Source organism: Salmo salar, chromosome 20, assembly GCF_965601325.2.
Source record: "Salmo salar chromosome 20, fSalSal1, whole genome shotgun sequence".
In the NCBI taxonomy this organism is placed as follows: Eukaryota; Metazoa; Chordata; class Actinopteri; order Salmoniformes; family Salmonidae; genus Salmo; species Salmo salar.
Window position 1 is genome coordinate 42,731,481 of NC_138310.1, and position 19,392 is coordinate 42,750,872.

General features: G+C 43.4%; 1 protein-coding gene across 1 annotated transcript in view; it reads right to left on the minus strand.

The window, feature by feature from the left end:
* Window positions 1-19,392, minus strand: part of b3glt (Beta-1,3-glucosyltransferase) — a gene marked incomplete at its 5' end in the record, with an annotated part of 80,824 nt that overhangs the window by 18,074 nt on the left and 43,358 nt on the right. Inside the window, 2 exon segments of the mRNA NM_001173800.1 lie at window positions 9,738-9,851; window positions 10,319-10,388. Coding sequence (NP_001167271.1) covers window positions 9,738-9,851; window positions 10,319-10,388 — 184 coding nt within the window.

Consider the following 19,392-nt stretch of genomic DNA (forward strand, 5'->3'; position numbering starts at 1 on the left):
CTTGGCGCTGACGGAAACATGGATTACCACAGAAAACACTGCTACTCCTACTGCTCTCTCCTCGTCTGACCACATGTTCTCGCATACCCCGAGAGCATCTGGTCAGCGGGGTGGCGGGACTGGAATCCTCATCTCTCCCAAGTGGACATTCTCTCTTTCTCCCCTGACCCATCTGTCTATCTCCTCCTTTGAATTCCATGCTGTCACAATCACTAGCCCATTCAAGCTTAACATCCTTATCATTTATCGCCCTCCAGGTTCCCTTGGAGAGTTCATCAATGAGCTTGACGCCTTGATAAGTTCCTTTCCTGAGGATGGCTCACCCCTCCCAATTCTGGGTGACTTTAACCTCCCTACGTCTACCTTTGACTCATTTCTCTCTGCCTCCTTTCCACTCCTCTCCTCTTTTGGCCTCACCCTCTCACCGTCCCCCCCTACTCACAAGGCTTGACCTCATCTTTACTAGATGCTGTTCTTCTACCAATCTCACTGCAACTCCCCTCCAAGTCTCCGACCACTACCTTGTATCCTTTTCCCTCTCCTCCAACACTACTCACTCTGCCCCTACTCAGATAATATTGCGCCGTCGCAACCTTCGCTCTCTCTCCAGCTACTCTCTCCTCTTCCATCCTATCATCTCTTCCCTCTGCTCAATCCTTCTCCAACCAATCTCCTGATTCTGCCTACTCAACCCTCCTCTCCTCCCTTTCTGCATCCTTTGACTCTCTATGTCCCCTATTCTCCCGGCCGGCTCGGTCCTCCCCTCCTGCTCCGTGGCTTGATGACTCGTTGCGAGCTCACAGAACAGGGCTCCGGGCAGCCTCGCCCTCCATTTGGCAAATCTGACCATAACTTTATCCTCGTGATTCCTGCTTACAAGCAAAAACTAAAGCAGGAAGTACCAGTGACTCACTCAATACGGAAGTGGTCTGATGACGTGGATGCTACGCTACAGGACTGTTTTACTAACACACACTGGAATATGTTCCCGTGATTCATCCCATGGCATTGGGGCGGCAGATAGCCTAGTGGTTAGAGCGTTGGACTAGTAACCGAAAGGTTTCAAGATCGAATCCCCAAGCTGACAAGGTAAAAATCTGTCGTTCTGCCCCTGAATAAGGCAGTTAACCCACTGTTCCTAGGCCGTCATTGTTAAATAAAGGTAAAATAAAAAATAAAATAAAAATTGAGGAGTATACCACCTCAGTCACCGGCTTCATCAATAAGTGCATTGACGATGTCGTCCCCACAGTGACTGTATGTACATATCCCAACCAGAAGCCATTGATTACAGGAAACATCTGCACCGAGCTAAAGGCTAGAGCTGCCGCTTTCAAGGAGCGGGATACTAATCCAGACGCTTATAAGAAATCACGCGTTGTCCACTGACGAACCATCAGACAGGCAAAGCATCATCACAGGACTAAGATTGAATCGTACTACAACGGCTCTGACGTTTGTCAGATGTATCAGGGCTTGCAAACCACCTCTCGGGCAAAACATTTTAGTTCCCCCACCCATCTTTGCGGCGTAGTGAAACGTTTAAGTTTTAAAGTTAATTTTAAAGGAGATAAATGTAATATTTTTGTGGCCAACAAATCTCTTGCTGTCAAATTGACTGGGGCTGAGCAATTTGTATAAATCAAATGTCATTGGTCGGATACACATATTTAGCAGATGCTATTGCGGGTGTAGCAAAATGCTTGTGTTCCTAACTCAAATATTGCAGAAATATATAACAGTACACAATAATATACACAAAAAGAGTATAAATATACAGTACCAGCCAAAGGTTTGGACACATGTACTCATTCAAGGGTTTTTCTTTATTTTGTAAAATTTTCTACATTGTAGAATAATAGTGAAGACTTCAAAACTATAACATAACACATATGGAATCATGTAGAAACCAAAAAAGTGTCAAACAAATCAAAATACCTTTTATATTTCAGATTCTTCAAAGTAGCCACCCTTTGCCTTAATGACAGCTTTGCACACTCTTGGCATTTTCTCAAGAAGCTTCAGGATGAATGCTTTACCAACATGTGGTGATTCACATTTTCAGTTTTGGGCGAAATGCTGCCATCTATCCACGGCTTTTGGTTCGGATAGGTTTTAATTGTCACAGTGGGAACAACATCCACTTTACACTTCCTGAGTACCGCACGCTAATGGATTGTGCCACAATCGGTTAGCGTTAGTCTTAGGCCCAGTCAACTTGAGTGGCTCCAGTCAATTTGAGCGTCTCCGTAAGCTAACTGATTCGGTTAGCGTGCGGCTCAGACCCAGTCAATTTGACAACAACAGCCGATCTGTCTTTGGTTGACTAATAAGTAGGATGCACCAATAGAATGCAATTTCATTACTGTAGATAGAGTACAAGTCAAAAGTTTGGACACACCTACTCATTTAAGGGTTTTTCTTTATTTTTACTATTTTCTACATTGTAGAATAATAGTGAAGACATCAACACTATGAAATAACACATATGGAATGATGTAGTAACCAAACAAAGTGTTTAAAAAGTCAAAACATATTTTATATTTCAGATTCTTCAAACCCTTTGCCTTGATGACAGCTTTGCACACTCTTGACATTTTCTTCAGGAGGAATGCTTTTCCAACAGTCTTGAATGAGTTCCTACATATGCTGAGTGCTTGTTGGCTGCTTTCCTTCACTCTGCGATACAACTCATCCCAAACCATCTCAATTGGGTTAAGGTCGGGTGATTGTGGAGGCCAGGTCATCTGATGAAGCACCATCACTCTCCTTCTTGGTCAAATAGCACTTACACAGACTTAAGGTTTGTTTTGGGTCACTAAGTGCAAACTAGATAGGATGGCGTATCGCTTCAGAATGCTGTGGTTGCCATGCTGGTTAAGTGTGCCTTGAATTCTAAATAAATCACAGACAGTGTCACCAGCAAAGCAACCCCACACCCTCACACCTCCTCCATGTCACGGTGGGAACCACACATGCGGAGATCATCCGTTCACCTACTCTGCGTCTCACAAAGACACTGCGGTTGGAACCAAAAATCTCAAATTTGGACTCATCAGACCAAAGGACAGATTTCCACCGGTCTAATGTCCATTGCTCGTGTTTCTTGGCCCAAGCAAGTCTCTTCTTCTTATTGGTGTCCTTTAGTAGTGTGTTTTTTTGCAGAAATTCGACCATGAAGGCCTGATTTGTGTGACAGCGTGTATGGCGTAGTGTGGGCGAGCGGTTTGCTGATACCATACTCACCAGACATGTAACCCATTGAGCATGTTCCGGATGCTCTGGATCGGCATGTAAAACAGCATGTTCCAGTTCCCGCCAATATTCAGCAACTTCGCACATCCATTGAAGAGGAGTGGGACAACATTCCACAGGCCACAGTTGACACCCTGATAAACTGTATGTCTTGCTGCATGAGGCAAATGGTGGTCACAGCAGATACTGACTGATTTTCTGATCCACGCCCTTACCTTTTTTTTTTAGGTATCTGATACACATCTGTATTCCCAACCAATAAAATTGTTGCATGTTGCATTTCTATTTTTGTTCAGTGTAATAAAAGCATTGCTTAAATCTATCATCGTATTTGGGGATCCGAGAAAAAATAGCCTTTGATAAACATTTCATGTAATTTTACATGAATGGAGACAAGAATAATATTTTTTAATACAACACCAGAGCATGTGAGTTGAGTTAAGTGAGGAGCCGCGCATGCGTAATTTGGCTGGAGTGCTGAGAGAATTTTTTTTAAAGTTGGGAGTGTTGGCCCACTCTCCACCTCTAACTTTGCTACAGCTCAACCATTTTTTTTAACCTTTATTTAACTAGGCAAGTCAGTTAAGAACAAATTCTTATTGTCAATGACGGCCTAGGAACAGTGGGTTAACTGCCTTGCTCAGGGGCAGAAGGACAGATTTTTACCTTGGTCGGCTCGGGGATTCGATCTTGCAACCTTTCGGTTACTAGTCCAACAGTCTAACCACTAGGCTACCTGCCACCCCTTGAGCTTGGGGCATGATCTACACAGCATATTTCGCTTCCTTTATTACTATTCTTATAACTTGCACTATTCTGTTGTATTTATTTAGCCTGATCAGAATGTAGGCCTAACAGAGTGGCCTACCATCAAAAACAATGGAGGAAATGCATCCCATAACATTTTAACATGGAAATAGCTGTGCTATCATTCAGCCTACAGTAGCGGCCAATGTGTGGTGTTCAATCTAGGCCTACCTTTGGCCTTTGAAGAAGAAAAAAAAAACACTTTACAAAATAAAACCCATTATTATTCCCATTCCATTATTACAGAAAATCATAGAAATTATGCTACCCTCTGTCTATTGGCTACTTAGCTTATTCAAGTCAGTCTCAAAATACAACACTGCCTCTTCAGAACAAAAAAAGCTCTTTCCCTGACTCGCTTTCAAAGATGTCTAGAAATGTACATGTTTTGTGCTCTTGTAAGAAGCAATCACTCCTCTATTGCTGACTATACACACATTTATAACTAGGCTAATAGCTCACTAACTTGCAAAGGATATGAACAAATGTAATGGTAGGAGGTAATGGTAGGAGGACTCACTGTAGCTAATCGGGTGGTGACATGACTACTGTAGTTAAAATAAGAGAAACTCATAAATGAGACTCAGATCACACAAAGTCATTTTACAATTAAATCTCAACAAGATACATTTGCTCATCCTATGGCCATAATATTGGGTCAAATAACATCAAATCAAATGTTATTTGTCACATACAGTACATGTGTTTAGCAGATGTTATAGCGGGTGTAGCAAAATGCTAGAGTTTCTAGCTCCAACAGCGAGGTAATATCTAACAATTTCACAACACACACAAATCAAAAGTAAAGGAATTAAGAATATATAAACATTGGGCGAGCACTGTCAGAGCGGCATAGACTTACAGTTGAAGTCGGAAGTTTACATACACCTTAGCCAAATACATTTAAACTCAGTTTTCACAATTCCTGATATTTAATCCTAGTAAAAATTCCCTGTCTTAGGTCAGTTAAGATCACCACTTTATTTTAAGAATATGAAATGTCAGAATAATAGTAGAGAGAATGATTTATTTCAGCTTTTATTTCTTTCATCACATTCCCAGTGGGTCAGAAGTTTACATACACTCAATTAGTATTTGGTAGCATTGCCTTTAAATTGTTTCACTTGGGTCAAACGTGTCTGGTAGCCTTCCACAAGCTTCCCACAATAAGTTGGGTGAATTTTGGCCCATTCCTCCTGACAGAGCTGGTGTAAATGTTTGTAGGCCTCCTTGCTCGCACATGCTTTTTCAGTTCTGCCCACAAATGTTCTATGGGATTGAGGTCAGGGCATTGTGATGGCCACTCCAATACCTTGACTTTGTTGTCCTTAAGCCATTTTGCCACAACTTTGGAAGTATGGTTGGGGTCATTGTCCATTTGGAAGACCCATTTACGACCAAGTTTTAACTTCCAGACTGATGTCTTGAGATGTTGCTTCAATATATCCACATAGTTTCCCTTTCCTCATGATGCCATCTATTTTGTGAAGTGCACCAGTCCCTCCTGCAGCAACGCACCCCCACAACATGATGTTGCCACCCCCGTGCTTCACGTTTGGGAGAGTGTTCTTCAGCTTGCAAGCCCTCCCCTTTTTTCCTCCAAACATAACAATGGTCATTATAGCCAAACAGTTCTATTTTTGTTTCATCAGACCAGAGGACATTTCTCCAAAAAGTACGATATTTGTCCCCATTTGCAGTTGCAAACCGTAGTCTGGCTTTTTTAGGGCGGTTTTGGAGCAGTGGCTTCTTCCTTGCTGAGCGGCCTTTCAGATTATGTCGATATAGGACTCGTTTTACTGTGGATATAGATACTTTTGTACCTGTTTCCTCCAGCATCTTCACAAGGTCTTTTGCTGTTGTTCTGGGATTGATTTGCACTTTTTGCACCAAAGTACGTTCATCTCTAGGAGACAGAACGCCTCTCCTTCCTGAGCGGTATGGCGACTGAGTGGTCCCATGGTGTTTATACTTGCGTACTATTGTTTGTACAGATGAACGTGGTACCTTCAGGCATTTGGAAATTGCTCCCAAGGATGAACCAGACTTGTTGAGGTCTACAGTTTTTTTGAGGTCTTGGCTGATTTCTTTAGATTTTCCTTTGATGTCAAGCAAATAGGCACCGAGTTTGAAAGTAGACCTTGAAATACATCCTTGGTACACCTCCAATTGACTCAAATGATGTCAATTAGCCTATCAGAAGCTTATAAAGCCATGCCATCATTTTGATGTTCCAAGATGTTTCAAGGCACAGTCAACTTAGTGTATGTAAATGTCTGACCCACTGGAATTGTGATGCAGTGAATTATAAGTGAAATAATCTGTCTGTAAACAATTATTGGAAAAATTACTTGCGTCATGCACCAAGTAGATGTCCTAACCGACTTGTAAAAACTATAGTTTGTTAACAATAAATTTGTGGAGTGGTTGAAAAACGAGTTTTAAACCTCTTGACGCACGCCCAGGATAGAGGGCGCTACAGCGATTTTTGAAAAAAATACGTGCCCATTTTAAACGGCCTCCTACTCAAACTCAGAAGCTAGGATATGCATATAATTAATAGATGTGGATAGAAAACACCCTAAAGTTTCTAAAACTGTTTGAATGGTGTCTGAGTATAACAGAACTCATATGGCAGTCAAAACCCCGAGACAGTTTCTAACAGGATGTGGAAATCTGATTTGCGGACTCAACTTCAGCACTTTGCCTATAAATCACACCGTGAGTTAGGATTCATTGAGCACTTCCTATGGCTTCCACTTTGAGTCTTCTACAGTACAAACTGACCGAATGAGAGGCTATTGATCTTGGTCACATGGGGAGGGCCATTACCATTATGACGCGGACGCCCCTGGCTACCCTCCCCTTTCGAAACGTTTTGAAAGACAATGCAACTGTCCCCATGGAATATTATTGAAGCTCTGGTTGAAAAAGGCCCTAATGATTTATGTTATACAACGTTTGACATGTTTGAACGAACTTAAATATTTTTTTTTTTGCGCTTTCGTGATGAGAAGTCCCGCGCACGACGGAACATTTTGTGTAGCCTTCGGAACGCGCTAACAAGAAGAAGCTATTGGGACATAAATTAGTAACTTTTTCGAACAAAACTACATTTGTTGTGGACCTGGGATTCCTGAAAGTGCCTTCTGATGAAGATAATCAAAGGTAAGGGAGTATTTACAATAGTATACAAGAGTAGATTTGATATTCGATTGTTCCAAGATGGCGCAGACCTGTATTGCTAGCCTATTTTTCTGAGTATAGCATCCCCTTTTATTGCAAAGTGCGATTTCCCAGTAAAGTTATTTTTAAATCTGGCAATGCAGGTGCTTTCACGAGATGTTCATCTATAATTCTTTGAATGACAATATTACATTTTAAAAATGTTTTCGAATAGTAATTTAGTACATTGTAGTGCTGATTCATCGGATGCATTTGAGGGAAAATAGTTTCTCAACGTCACGCGCGGATGTAAAATGCTGTTTTTATATATAAATATGAACTTTATCGAACAAAAGAATACATGTATTGTGTAACATGATGTCCTAGGAGTGTCATCTGATGAAGATTGTCAAAGGTTAGTGCTGCATTTAGCTGTTTTTTGGTTATTTGTGATGCATGTGGTTGGTCGGAAAATGGCTATGTGAATACTTTGACAATATACTCCTCTAACATTATCTAATGTTTTGCTTTTGCTGTAAAGCCTTTTTGAAATCGGACAACGTGGTTCGATTCAGGAGAGGCGTATCTATAAAACGATATAAAATAGTCCTATATTTGAAAAATAAAAAATGAAATTTTCCGATTGTTCCGTTATGAATATGGCGAAATGATTTTACGCTGGATGTTGATCCCGCATACGGGACGAGCGTTCCAAGAGGATTTATTAATGACTCCAACCTAAGTGTATGTAAACTTCCGACTTCAACTGTAGATACAGTAGAATAGGATAGAATACAGTATATACATGAGATGAGTAATGCAAAATATGTAAACATTATTAAAGTGACTAGTGTTCCATTATTAAAGTGACCAGTGATTCCAAGTATACGTATATATGGCAGCAGCCTCTAATGTGTTAGTGATGGCTATTTAACAGAATTTAACAGTCTGTTAAATAGACATCAACATTAAAAGAGGGAGCTGCCCCTTTTAAGGCCAGGCATCACACCCTAATAGGGATTATTTTCTCTTAATCATATGACAATCAACTTTTACCAGTTGAATGTAGACACAAATGAAATAAGTGTCTGGTCAAAAGTAGTGCATTATGTAGGGAATAGGGTGCCATTTGGAATGACAGAGTGGTGAATGAGCTTTCCATGCAGCGCTACGCCAAGGCCAACCAAGGTTTTTGATATCCGATTTAGCGTGCCGTTGAATAATGATAATTAGGGTGATTACACAGCCCCGGCTCTGTTGGATTGTGCGTGAAAGAAAGAGTGTTGGCTTCATCTGTTCCAGATACACTGATTTACTGCATATTACAGCACAAGCATTCCATTACACACTATTCCCTTCCCCTGCCCCTTTCCCATTGGAGAGTTGATAGGTGAAATTGTCATAAGATAAAATCAGATGAGAGCAAGGTTGATAGCTAACAACCCTATTCGGAGTTTACTTGAACTCTTCTATAAAACTCAAGTCAATAACAGTAATTTACTCGCAGAGCAGTGGTACTGGTTGAATCGGAGGTTTCCATATTAATTCCAAAACCATCCTAAAAGTTGGGCATTTCCACCTGATAAGGCTAAATCTTATCGAAATCTTACAGTATCTTAAGACTCAGAGTTTACTTGAACCCTTCTATATTCATTCATAGTATTTAAGACTAAATCTATCAAATCATACAAAATCTGATCGAGCCACCATATTCAAATTCCTGCTACTGTGGGCATATTCGACATTATTAACAGGTCTACCTGAAGTCATGCTGACATTGATACTATCTCTTACACTTCAATGGATGCAGTCTGTCACAAGAATCCTGAATTAAAATGACCCAGGTCGCAATCATGAAAAAACAAACAATCCGGCTTTCGTCGTTTGACATTGAGAACCGTGGAAAAGATGAGAGCTGACATTTTAGTAAATGCGCAGATTGCGCATTCTCAGTCACAGACAAGACACCCAATTAACAACCTCATGAAAAAGCAGTGGCAAAACAGAGGCACATAATGTTCCCACAGCCCTTTGTTGCATCCCAAATGTTATGAGAGCAGGATCAGACAGGAAGCCAAATTATGCTTTATTAACTAATAACAACACAATATAACGTGTAGTGCAATTGGTAGACTGGTATAACATGCCTTGTTGTACCTGTAGCATCAGACTTGCCATCTGCCAGAGTTTGTCAGACTGAATCTTAGCTTCATACACATTATTTAGCGATCTTTATCTTTGAACAAAATCAACTCTGAACTTTTCAACTGTGCTTTTGAAATTGCATCAAATTGTCTCAAATGCAACAGGTCCTAACTAGAGTGGATATGTGGATGGGAGTAGGGCCTGTATTCACATTGCATCTCAGATTAAGTGTGCTGATCTAGGATCAGGTCCTCCCCGTCCATGTAATCTTAATAATTATTAATATCTAAATTAGGCAAAAGTGATCCTAGATTAGCACTCCAACTCTGAGACATTTTATGGATGCAGGCCCTGGACTAACTCACCTCTCTCTGTGTTGGGGACTCCTAGGTCGATGGTAGGTATGGAAGGGTCAGTGTGGTCACTGTAATACTCCAACAGAAATGCCTCTCTCTCCCACGTCTTCTTCACCACTGGGACTGGGGCAGGACAAAAGGATGACAGGTAAAACAATACAGCTCAACACTTCCACACTACCATAGTAAGAATAATCAGGCTTCTGTACACAGAAAACTTACAGCATTATTAATTATGAATATTAAAAACATATAACTTGTCTTTTACAGAACTTTTTGAAATAAACATTATTTAATTATTATAATCAGAACAATTAGCTGTGACCGACTTGTCAGCTGGAGCTGATGTAGAATTTTCCGGGTGCTTCCGAAATTCAAACAGCCAAGTCAAAGCAAGTTTGTGACTGACATCTTGTGCTGAGAGTTAAACCAGACCTGACAGATTCAGCACTTTACCAGGCACACATCTCAAAGGCTAAAAATACACTCTTTTAGAAGAATATTGAAAATGTTGACATTAATATTTTACGAACATTCTGGACCCATTATGGACCCCAGAGCTTCAGATGAACTTCAAAGATCTGACTCACCCCTCTCAGTGTGAAACTTCTTACAAGTTTTCACAGCGACAAAGATGTCTTCCTTCTTTACAGGCTCCCCCTGTAAAAAAATAAATAAATAAATAAATAAGACATATTTTAGGGAGTTTTTCCTGGTCAGGTCACGTGGTCAGGAAAAACACTGCACCCTATTTAAGGAACATACATCCTAAGAGGGGAGCTGTTATCATTGTTGAAGCATTATTGAGATGGTGAATTTTTCAAATTCCCTGCCCCGTGTTGAATTGTCCTCGTGAATATTTCAATATCTCCTCAAGATGACACATGCGGTATTATTAGGTTATTAGTTGAGAGTGAAATGTGAATTGGCCGTCTTTATTTAAGTGCTCAGGTCTCCTGCCTGTCTGTCTATGGCTCTCAGGCTGATGAGGCCTCTCTGTGAGGCTCAAGGCCTTCTGCTTTATGGCTGCATCTCAAACGGCACACTATTCCCCATGTGGTGCACTACTTTTGAGCAGGGCCAGGGTGGAATTTGGGACACACCCAATGTGTTATCACCATCTTCTCGGCATATTAGAGTTCTGGCAACAACCAGGTTAGTGGGAAGATGACGTGGAGAAAGGGTAGGAGGGAGGAAGGGTAGGAGGAAGACTAAAAGGAGAGAGCCAGCATAGTCAGAGATGAAATGGTGAGAAAGGATAGGAGGGAGGAAAAATAGAAGAGAGAATAAAAGGAACAAGCCAGGTTAGGCAGAAATGAGAGGGGGAGAAAGGGTAGGAGGGAGTTATGAAATTATGAAAATGTATGCACTCGCTCTGGATAAGAGCATCTGCTAAATGACAAAAAATGTAATTAAAACGTAATTAAATAAAAAATTGTAATTTCAATTAAAATGAGGGACTAGGGGTAGGAGGGAGGAAGGATAGAAGAAAGACTAACTGGAGAGAGAGATACAAAATAGCCCTGGATCTCTCTCCCTAAGGGGAATGAGAGAAGGAGAAAGCGTATGTGATGAACATTTTATGTTCGTGCTTTTCTAATAACCAATTTCTGTGTTCATGCTAGTGACTGATTGAATGAATCCTCACTATCAGTGTCTGCAATTTAGCAGTACGCCGAGACCTTTGTTTTGAGAAAGAAAGATATCAGTTTCAAGGTCTCAGCGCAGACGACACCATTCTGTATACTTCTGGCCCCTCTTTGGACACTGTGTTAACTAACCTCCAGATGAGCTTCAATGCCATACAACTCTCCTTCCGTGGCCTCCAACTGCTCTTAAACGCAGGTAAAACTAAATGCATGCTATTCAATCGATCACTGCCCGCACCTGCTCGCCCGTCTAGCATCACTACTCTGGACGGCTCTGACTTAGAATACGTGGACAACTACAAATACCTGGGTGTCTGGTTAGACTGTAAACTCTCCTTCCAGACTCGCATTAAGCATCTCCAATCCAAAATTCAATCTAGAATCGGCTGGGAAACAGAATTGTAGACCTGCACCAGGCTGGGAAGACTGAATCTGCAATAGGTAAGCAGCTTGGTTTGAAGAAACCAACTGTGGGAGCAATTATTAGGAAATGGAAGACATACAAGACCACTGATAATCTCCCTCGATCTGGGGCTCCACGCAAGATCTCACCCCGTGGGGTCAAAATGATCACAAGAACGGTGAGCAAAAATCTCAGAACCACACGGGGGGACCTAGTGAATGACCTGCAGAGAGCTGGGACCAAAGTAACAAAGGCTACCATCAGTAACACACTACGCCGCCAGGGACTCAAATCCTGCAGTGCCAAACGTGTCCCCTTGCTTAAGCCAGTACATGTCCAGGCCCGTCTGAATTTTGCTAGAGAGCATTTGGATGATCCAGAAGAGGATTGGGAGAATGTCATATGGTCAGATGAAACCAAAATAGAACTTTTTGGTAAAAACTCAACTCGTCGTGTTTGGAGGACAAAGAATGCTGAGTTGCATCCAAAGAACACCATACCTACTGTGAAGCATGGGGGTGGAAACATCATGCTTTGGGGCTGTTTTTCTGCAAAGGGACCAGGACGACTGATCCGTGTAAAGGAAAGAATGAATGGGGCCATGTATCGTGAGATTTTGAGTGAAAACCTCCTTCCATCAGCAAGGGCATTGAAGATGAAACGTGGCTGGGTCTTTCAGCATGACAATGATCCCAAACACACCGCCCGGGCAACGAAGGAGTGGCTTCATAAGAAGCATTTCAAGGTCCTGGAGTGGCCTAGCCAGTCTCCAGATCTCAACCCCATAGAAAATCTTTGGAGGGAGTTGAAAGTCCGTGTTGCCCAGCTACAGCCCCAAAACATCACTGCTCTAGAGGAGATCTGCATGGAGGAATGGGCCAAAATACCAGCAACAGTGTGTGAAAACCTTGTGAAGACTTACAGAAAACGTTTGACCTGTGTCATTGCCAACAAAGGGTATATAACAAAGTATTGAGTATTTTGTTATTGACCAAACACTTATTTTCCACCATAATTTGCAAATAAATTCATTAAAAATCCTACAATGTGATTTTCTGGATTTTTTTTTCTCATTTTGTCCGTCATAGTTGAAGTGTACCTATGATGAAAATTACAGGCCTCTCTCATCTTTTTAAGTGGGAGAACTTGCACAATTGGTGGCTGACTAAATACTTTTTTGCCCCACTGTACCTACCTCATCCCCATACTGTATTTATCTTGCTCCTTTGCACTCCAGTATCTCTACTTGCACATTCATCTTCTGCACATCTACCATTCCAGTGTTTAATTGCTATATTGTAATTAATTCGCCACCATGGTCTATTTATTGCCTCACCTCATTTGCACTCACTGTATATAGACTTTTTGTTTTCTTTTGTTCTACTGTATTATTGACTGTATGTTTTGTTTATTCCATGTGTAACTCTGTGTTGTTGTACGTGTCAAATTGCTATGCTTTATCTTGGCCAGGTCGTAGTTGCAAATGAGAACTTGTTCTCAACTAGCCTACCTGGTTAAATAAAGGTGAAATAAAATAAATAAATAAAAAATTAGAGAAGAAGCCTCATCAGGTATTGGTCTGTCACATGCATGAACCGGTATTGGTGAGTCACATGAATGAAGCAAACGTTAATGATGAATTAATTATGAATCATGAATAAGCTAAATCATGCAAATATAACTTGTCTGCAGTATATAAGAAATCTAACGGGACTGCCCCAGAAGAGCTCCTGACAGATGCGTACTATGGTGCATCAAGTTTGTTGGAACCTCTCCAGTTACCTGTTGTGGCAGACCAGGGGGTTGGGTCAAGACGTTTACACAGATCAGACACAGACAGAGTATGATTAGCTCGGTTTCAAGGGTGTTTATTAAATAATAAATCAAAAGAAAAGGATAGGTCTCCCCATGAGACCCTATCCGGGATACCGTCTTCTGGGCTCTGGGTCTTGCTGTATCCTGTCGGGCACATAAACTCAAACTCCCTCGTCTTAGCTCGGGCACCGTCTCCAACTACATGGAAGTCACCTTACTTCCCCCAGTCCTCCCCTGTGTGCTGCCCTTCTGGCAGCTTTATGGGGCTTGTACAGCTGGTGAGCAATCAGCCCTTGATTACTCACAAACTCCCAAATCAGCCCCCAATTAGTCCTGGGCAGAGAGCCCGTCGAGACCTGGCACGTCCAGCAGATGAAATCATCGCCTCATGATGTATACTCCGTCTGTCACCAGGCCTCGACAAGTCTCCCCCTGGTGGCTGACCAGCTGTACGCCACACAGCTATGTGTCGGAAGGGACTGTCGTCAGTGCGAAGTACGTCTCCCTTCTCGATAGGGCATCTACGTTTTCATGCTTCGCCCCTGACCTGTGCACAACAGAAAAAGAGAAGCGTTGAAGGTACAAGAACCACCTGGTAACCCGATCGTTTGTGTCCTTTCCCCTGGCAGCCATCCAGACCAGGGGAGCATGCTCCGTGACCAGGGTGAAGTGGGTACACAACAGGTAATAGTTGAGTGTTTAGCACCCACTTCACCGCTAGACACTCTTTATCCAAGATGAAGTACTTTTTCACTCTAGGAACCAGCTTTCTGCTGATGTACATGATGGGGTGCTCCTCCCCATCGTGTATCTGTGACAGAACGGCGCCTAGTCCCGTATCACACGCATCCGTCTGGACCACCATCAGCACCTGGAAATCAGGCGTTACGAGAATAGGATGGGAGCACAGCGCTTCTGTCTCGTTTGTCCATTTCACTGATTTCGGGAGGCGGGCCCTGGTTAGATCGGTGAAGGGGGAAGCTATAGCCGCAATGTTGGGGATAAATTGGCTATAGTATCCTGCCAGTCCCAGGAAGGACTTGACCTGTGTCTTGGTGCGTGGAACGGGCCAGTCACGCACCACATGAACCTTCCTCTCCTGGGGCTTGATGTTCCCCCGTCCGATCAAGTACCCCAGGTACTCCACCTCCTCGAAACCTACTTTGCACTTCTTCGGGGTTCGCGGTCAACCCGGCTTGTCTGAGCGCATCCAGCACCGCCTGGAGGCACGTCAAGTGCTCTTCCCAAACTTGGCTGTGGATGATGATGTCATCCAAATAGGCTGCTGCGTACAGCTGGTGGGGTCGAAGTACTTTGTTCATCAGCCGTTGAAATGTGGGCAGGGCGCCATGGAGATCCGAACGGGAGCACCCGGTACTGATACAACCGTCTGGTGTCGAAAACGCCGTCTTCTCCCGGGAGGAGGCTGCCAATGGTACCTGCCAATATCCTTTGGTCAGGTTCAAGGGAGCTGATGTACCGGTCCTTTCCCAATCGGTCGATGAGCTCGTCCACCCTCGGCATGGGATATGTGTTGAACAAGCTGATGTCGTTCACCCCCCGGAAATCGTTACAGAAGCAGAGGCTACCGTCCGGTTTGGGCACCAACACAATGGGGCTGCACCATGCACTGTGGGACTTTTCAATGAACCCCATCCTCAGCATAGCCTCCACTTCTTGTTTCATGGCCTTCCTTCGGGCCTCCGGAATCCGATATGGACTCTTTCTTACCGTTTCACGGGCCGGGTATGGATGTGGTGTTCAATGAGGGTCGTGCGGCCCTTCTCGGATTGAGAACATTAGGTGGGGTAGTAGCTCGTCCTGGTTCTTCCCATCCTGCTCGATGACCTTCCGCAGCATCTGTTTGAGCGTTTATTAAAGTTCCGGTGCCCCCTCCGACTCCGGAGCCGTAGACCCATGCTGGTTAACCGGTTGCTTCCGGGCCGCACAGGATATTGGTCATCCCCGCTTTCTTCTTAGGCCGGCTCGTACCTTCTACCTCAACTCATGCCCCCATAGGGCCGCGAACAGTGGACAATCCCATCCCACTAGGAGAGGTACCGGCAGCTCTGGCACTGCACCCACCGTCATCTGGCAGCTCCCTTGTGGCGTCACGATGGTGGTCCATACGGTTGGATACCGCTTTGTGTCACCGTGAACACAGGAAATGGACCTCCCTACTCCTTTTGGTCTCCCGGTTCAGCAGGCTCGTGGTTACGAGCGTAACCATACTTCCGGAGTCCAATAGCGCTTCCGTGTCGTGTCCGTCAACCTTCACCGGGATCATGGGTGCAGTTGATTCTGGGTGCGCCCAACAGGAGGTGACATATTTCACGGCGTGACCCACCTCGCCGCCAGGGCTAGCTGATGGCATCTACTCCTCTCGACCCGGGCAATTTCAGGCAATGCGCCACACTCAAAACACCTCCTTTGGTCTCCATCTACCTGGGGTCGTTGGGGACGGGTCGGCCCTACCCCAGCCGTTTCTCCATGGGTTTGCAGTCCTCGACGAGTCTCCCCCTGGTGGCTGACCAGCTGTACGCCACACTGTTAATAAACAATGATTCATTGAAGATTGACTTTGAACGTCCCTGTGAAGAATTTCCACAAAAATTTGGCGTCAAGAACAGGATGATTGATTCTGCCTGCAGAGCTTTCCAGTGGGGGTCTGTGAGGAAAACCGGTGGCACACACCCGTCTGACCAAAAGAGGATGAGACCCGCCCAAACCGGACCCTTACGGTGAGCTGCCCAGGAGGAGACACATCATCCGCGAACAATTGAGGGACTGTCTTCAAGTCAATTTAAATGAATGTGTAAAAGAAATATTATAATAAAACAAATAAAATAAAGGCGAATAACGCATAATAAGGTACCCATAGTCTTATAGAGAGAAAGGCTATTCACTAGTCTTATGAGAAGACTAGAGCATGGGCGTAACGGTACCATGGAAAGCCCCGCTGACAGCTGTCTGTAGGCATTTATAGGAGAAGTGTCTAAGTGGTCTGCAGCCACTTCTAATAGTTTGTGAAAGATACATATGGTGCAAATGGGTAATAATGGAGATTACCGAGTGTGTTTGGGAGTAAATGTGGATGTGAAAGTTGGTGTGAGAGTGGAAAGGACATGTTAAACTGATAAAAATTTGCATAACAAGAGGATGAAATTTGGATAAGCTGATTGATTGAAATTTGGATAATAAGTGGCTTGAAATTTGGATAATTAAAGGAATGAAATTTAGCTTCTGAGTGAATGAGAGCTGTGTGAAAGACGTTTTTCGATCTATAACGCTAACTATGGTTATCTAGGGATTCCGTCCACCACCACCCATCGTAGTCTGGGACTACTAGCACGAGTGTCATTGAGCACGGGGTGTTTTATATGCATAGGAAGAAGCAGAAAGAGAATCATTGAAGATACATATGAGGCATAGGACGTAATGACAAATGTCTACGTGGTCTGAACCACTGATAATAGCACAAGTGTTATTATTATTGGAGGTATTTAGGAATCGTTGAAGATGCACATGGGGGGGTTGTGGATGTAAATACCTAAGTCCACCACTGCCCATCGGCTCTAGCAATCAATCAACTACATTTATTCATAAAGCCCTTTTTACATCAGCAGATGTCACAAAGTGCTATAGAGAAACCCAGCCTAAAACCCCAAACAGCAAGCAATGCAGATGTAGAAGCACAGTGGCTAGAAAAGACTCCCTAGAAAGGCAGGAACCTAGGAAGGAACCTAGAGAGGAACCAGGCTCTAAGGGGTGGCCAGTCCTCTTCTGGCTGTGCCGGGTGGAGATTTTAAGAGTACATAGCCATTAAGGCCAGATATTTCTACTTGATATTCAAATGTTCATAGATGACCAGCAGGATAATAATCACAGTGGTTGTAGAGGGTGCAACAGGTCAGTGCCTCAGGAGTAAATGTCAGTTGATTTTTCATAGCCAAGCATTCAGAGGTCGAGAAAGCTGGTGCGGTAGAGAGAGAGAGAGAGAGAGAGAGAGTCAAAAACAGCAGGTCCTGGATAGGTAGCATATCCTGTAAACAGGTCAGGGTTCCCTAGTCGCAAGCAGAACAGTTGAAACTGGAGCAGCAGCACGACCAGGTGGACTGGGGACAGCCAGGAGTCATCAGGCCAGGCAGTCCTGAGGCATGATCCTAGGGCTCAGGTCCTCTGGGAAGGAAGGGAGAGAAGGAGAATTAGAAGGAGCATACTTAAATTCACACAGGACACCAGATATATCTGGTGAAATTCTCCTGACTTAACAGACTGACCCAAGCCCCCCTGCACATAGACTATTGCAGCATAGATACTGGAGACTGAGACGGGGTGGGTCGGGGGACACTGTGACCCCGTCTGATGATAGCCCCGGACAGGGCCAAACAGGCAGGATATAACCCCACCCACTTTGCCAAAGCACAGCCCCCACACCACTAGAGGGATACCAACAGACTTACTACCATGAGTAGGCTGAGTATAGCCCACAAAGATCTACTCCACCGCACGAGCCTGAGGGGGAGCAAAACCAGACAGGAAGTTCATGTCTGTGACTCAACCCTCTTAGGGACGGCATGGAAGATCACGAGTAAGCCAGTGACTCAGCCCCCGTAATAGGGTCAGAGGCAGAGAATCCCAGTGGAGAGAGGTGAGCTGGCGAGGCAGAGACAGAGACAGCAAGGACAGTTCGTCCCTCCAGTTTCTTTCTGTTCATCTTCGCACCCCAGGGCCACACTACACTCAATCATAGGACCTACTGAAGAGATGAGTCTTCAGTAAAGACTTAACCTGTTGGGGCTGGGGGCAGTATTTTCACGGCTGGATAAAAAAACGTACCCGATTTAATCTGGTTACTAATCCTACCCAGTAACTAGAATATGCATATACTTATTATATATGGATAGAAAACACCCTAAAGTTTCTAAAACTGTTTGAATGGTGTCTGTGAGTATAACAGAACTCATTTGGCAGGCAAAACCCTGAGACATTTTCTGACAGGAAGTGGATACCTGATGTGTTGAATTACCTTTAAGCCTATGCCATTGAAACACACAGGGGTTGATTAATGTTTTGGCACTTCCTATTGCTTCCACTAGATGTCACCAGCCTTTACAAAGTGTTTTGAGTCTTTTACTGTGAGATCTGACCGAACAAGAGCCTTGGAACGGTGATGGCCGATTAGACTCTGGCGCGCAAGTTCATGTTGGGTACCCTCGTTCCAATACGTTATAAAAGAGAATGCATTCGTCCACCTTGAATATTATTCATGTTCTGGTTAAAAAAGGCACTAATGATTTATGCTATACAACGTTTGACATGTTTGAACGAACGTAAATATATTTTTTCCCCTCGTTCCTGACGAGAAGTCCGGCTGGCTTAGATCATGTGCTAACAACACGGAGCTTTTTGGACATAAATGATGAGCTTTTTTGAACAAAACTACATTCGTTATGGACCTGGGATTCCTGGAAGTGACATCTGATGAAGAGAATCAAAGGTAATGGATTATTTACATAGTATTTTCGATTTTAGATCTCTCCAACATGGCCGTTTGTCTGTATAGCAAAGCGTATTTTTCTGGGCGCAGTGCTCAGATTATTGCAAAGTGTGATTTCCCAGTAAGGTTATTTTTAAATCTGGCAAGTTGATTGCGTTCAAGAGATGTAAATCTATAATTCTTTAAATGACAATATAATATCTTACCAATGTTTTCTAATTTTAATTATTTAATTTGTGGTGCTGACTTGACTGCCGGTTATTGGAGGGAAACGATTTCCTGAACATCAACGCCATA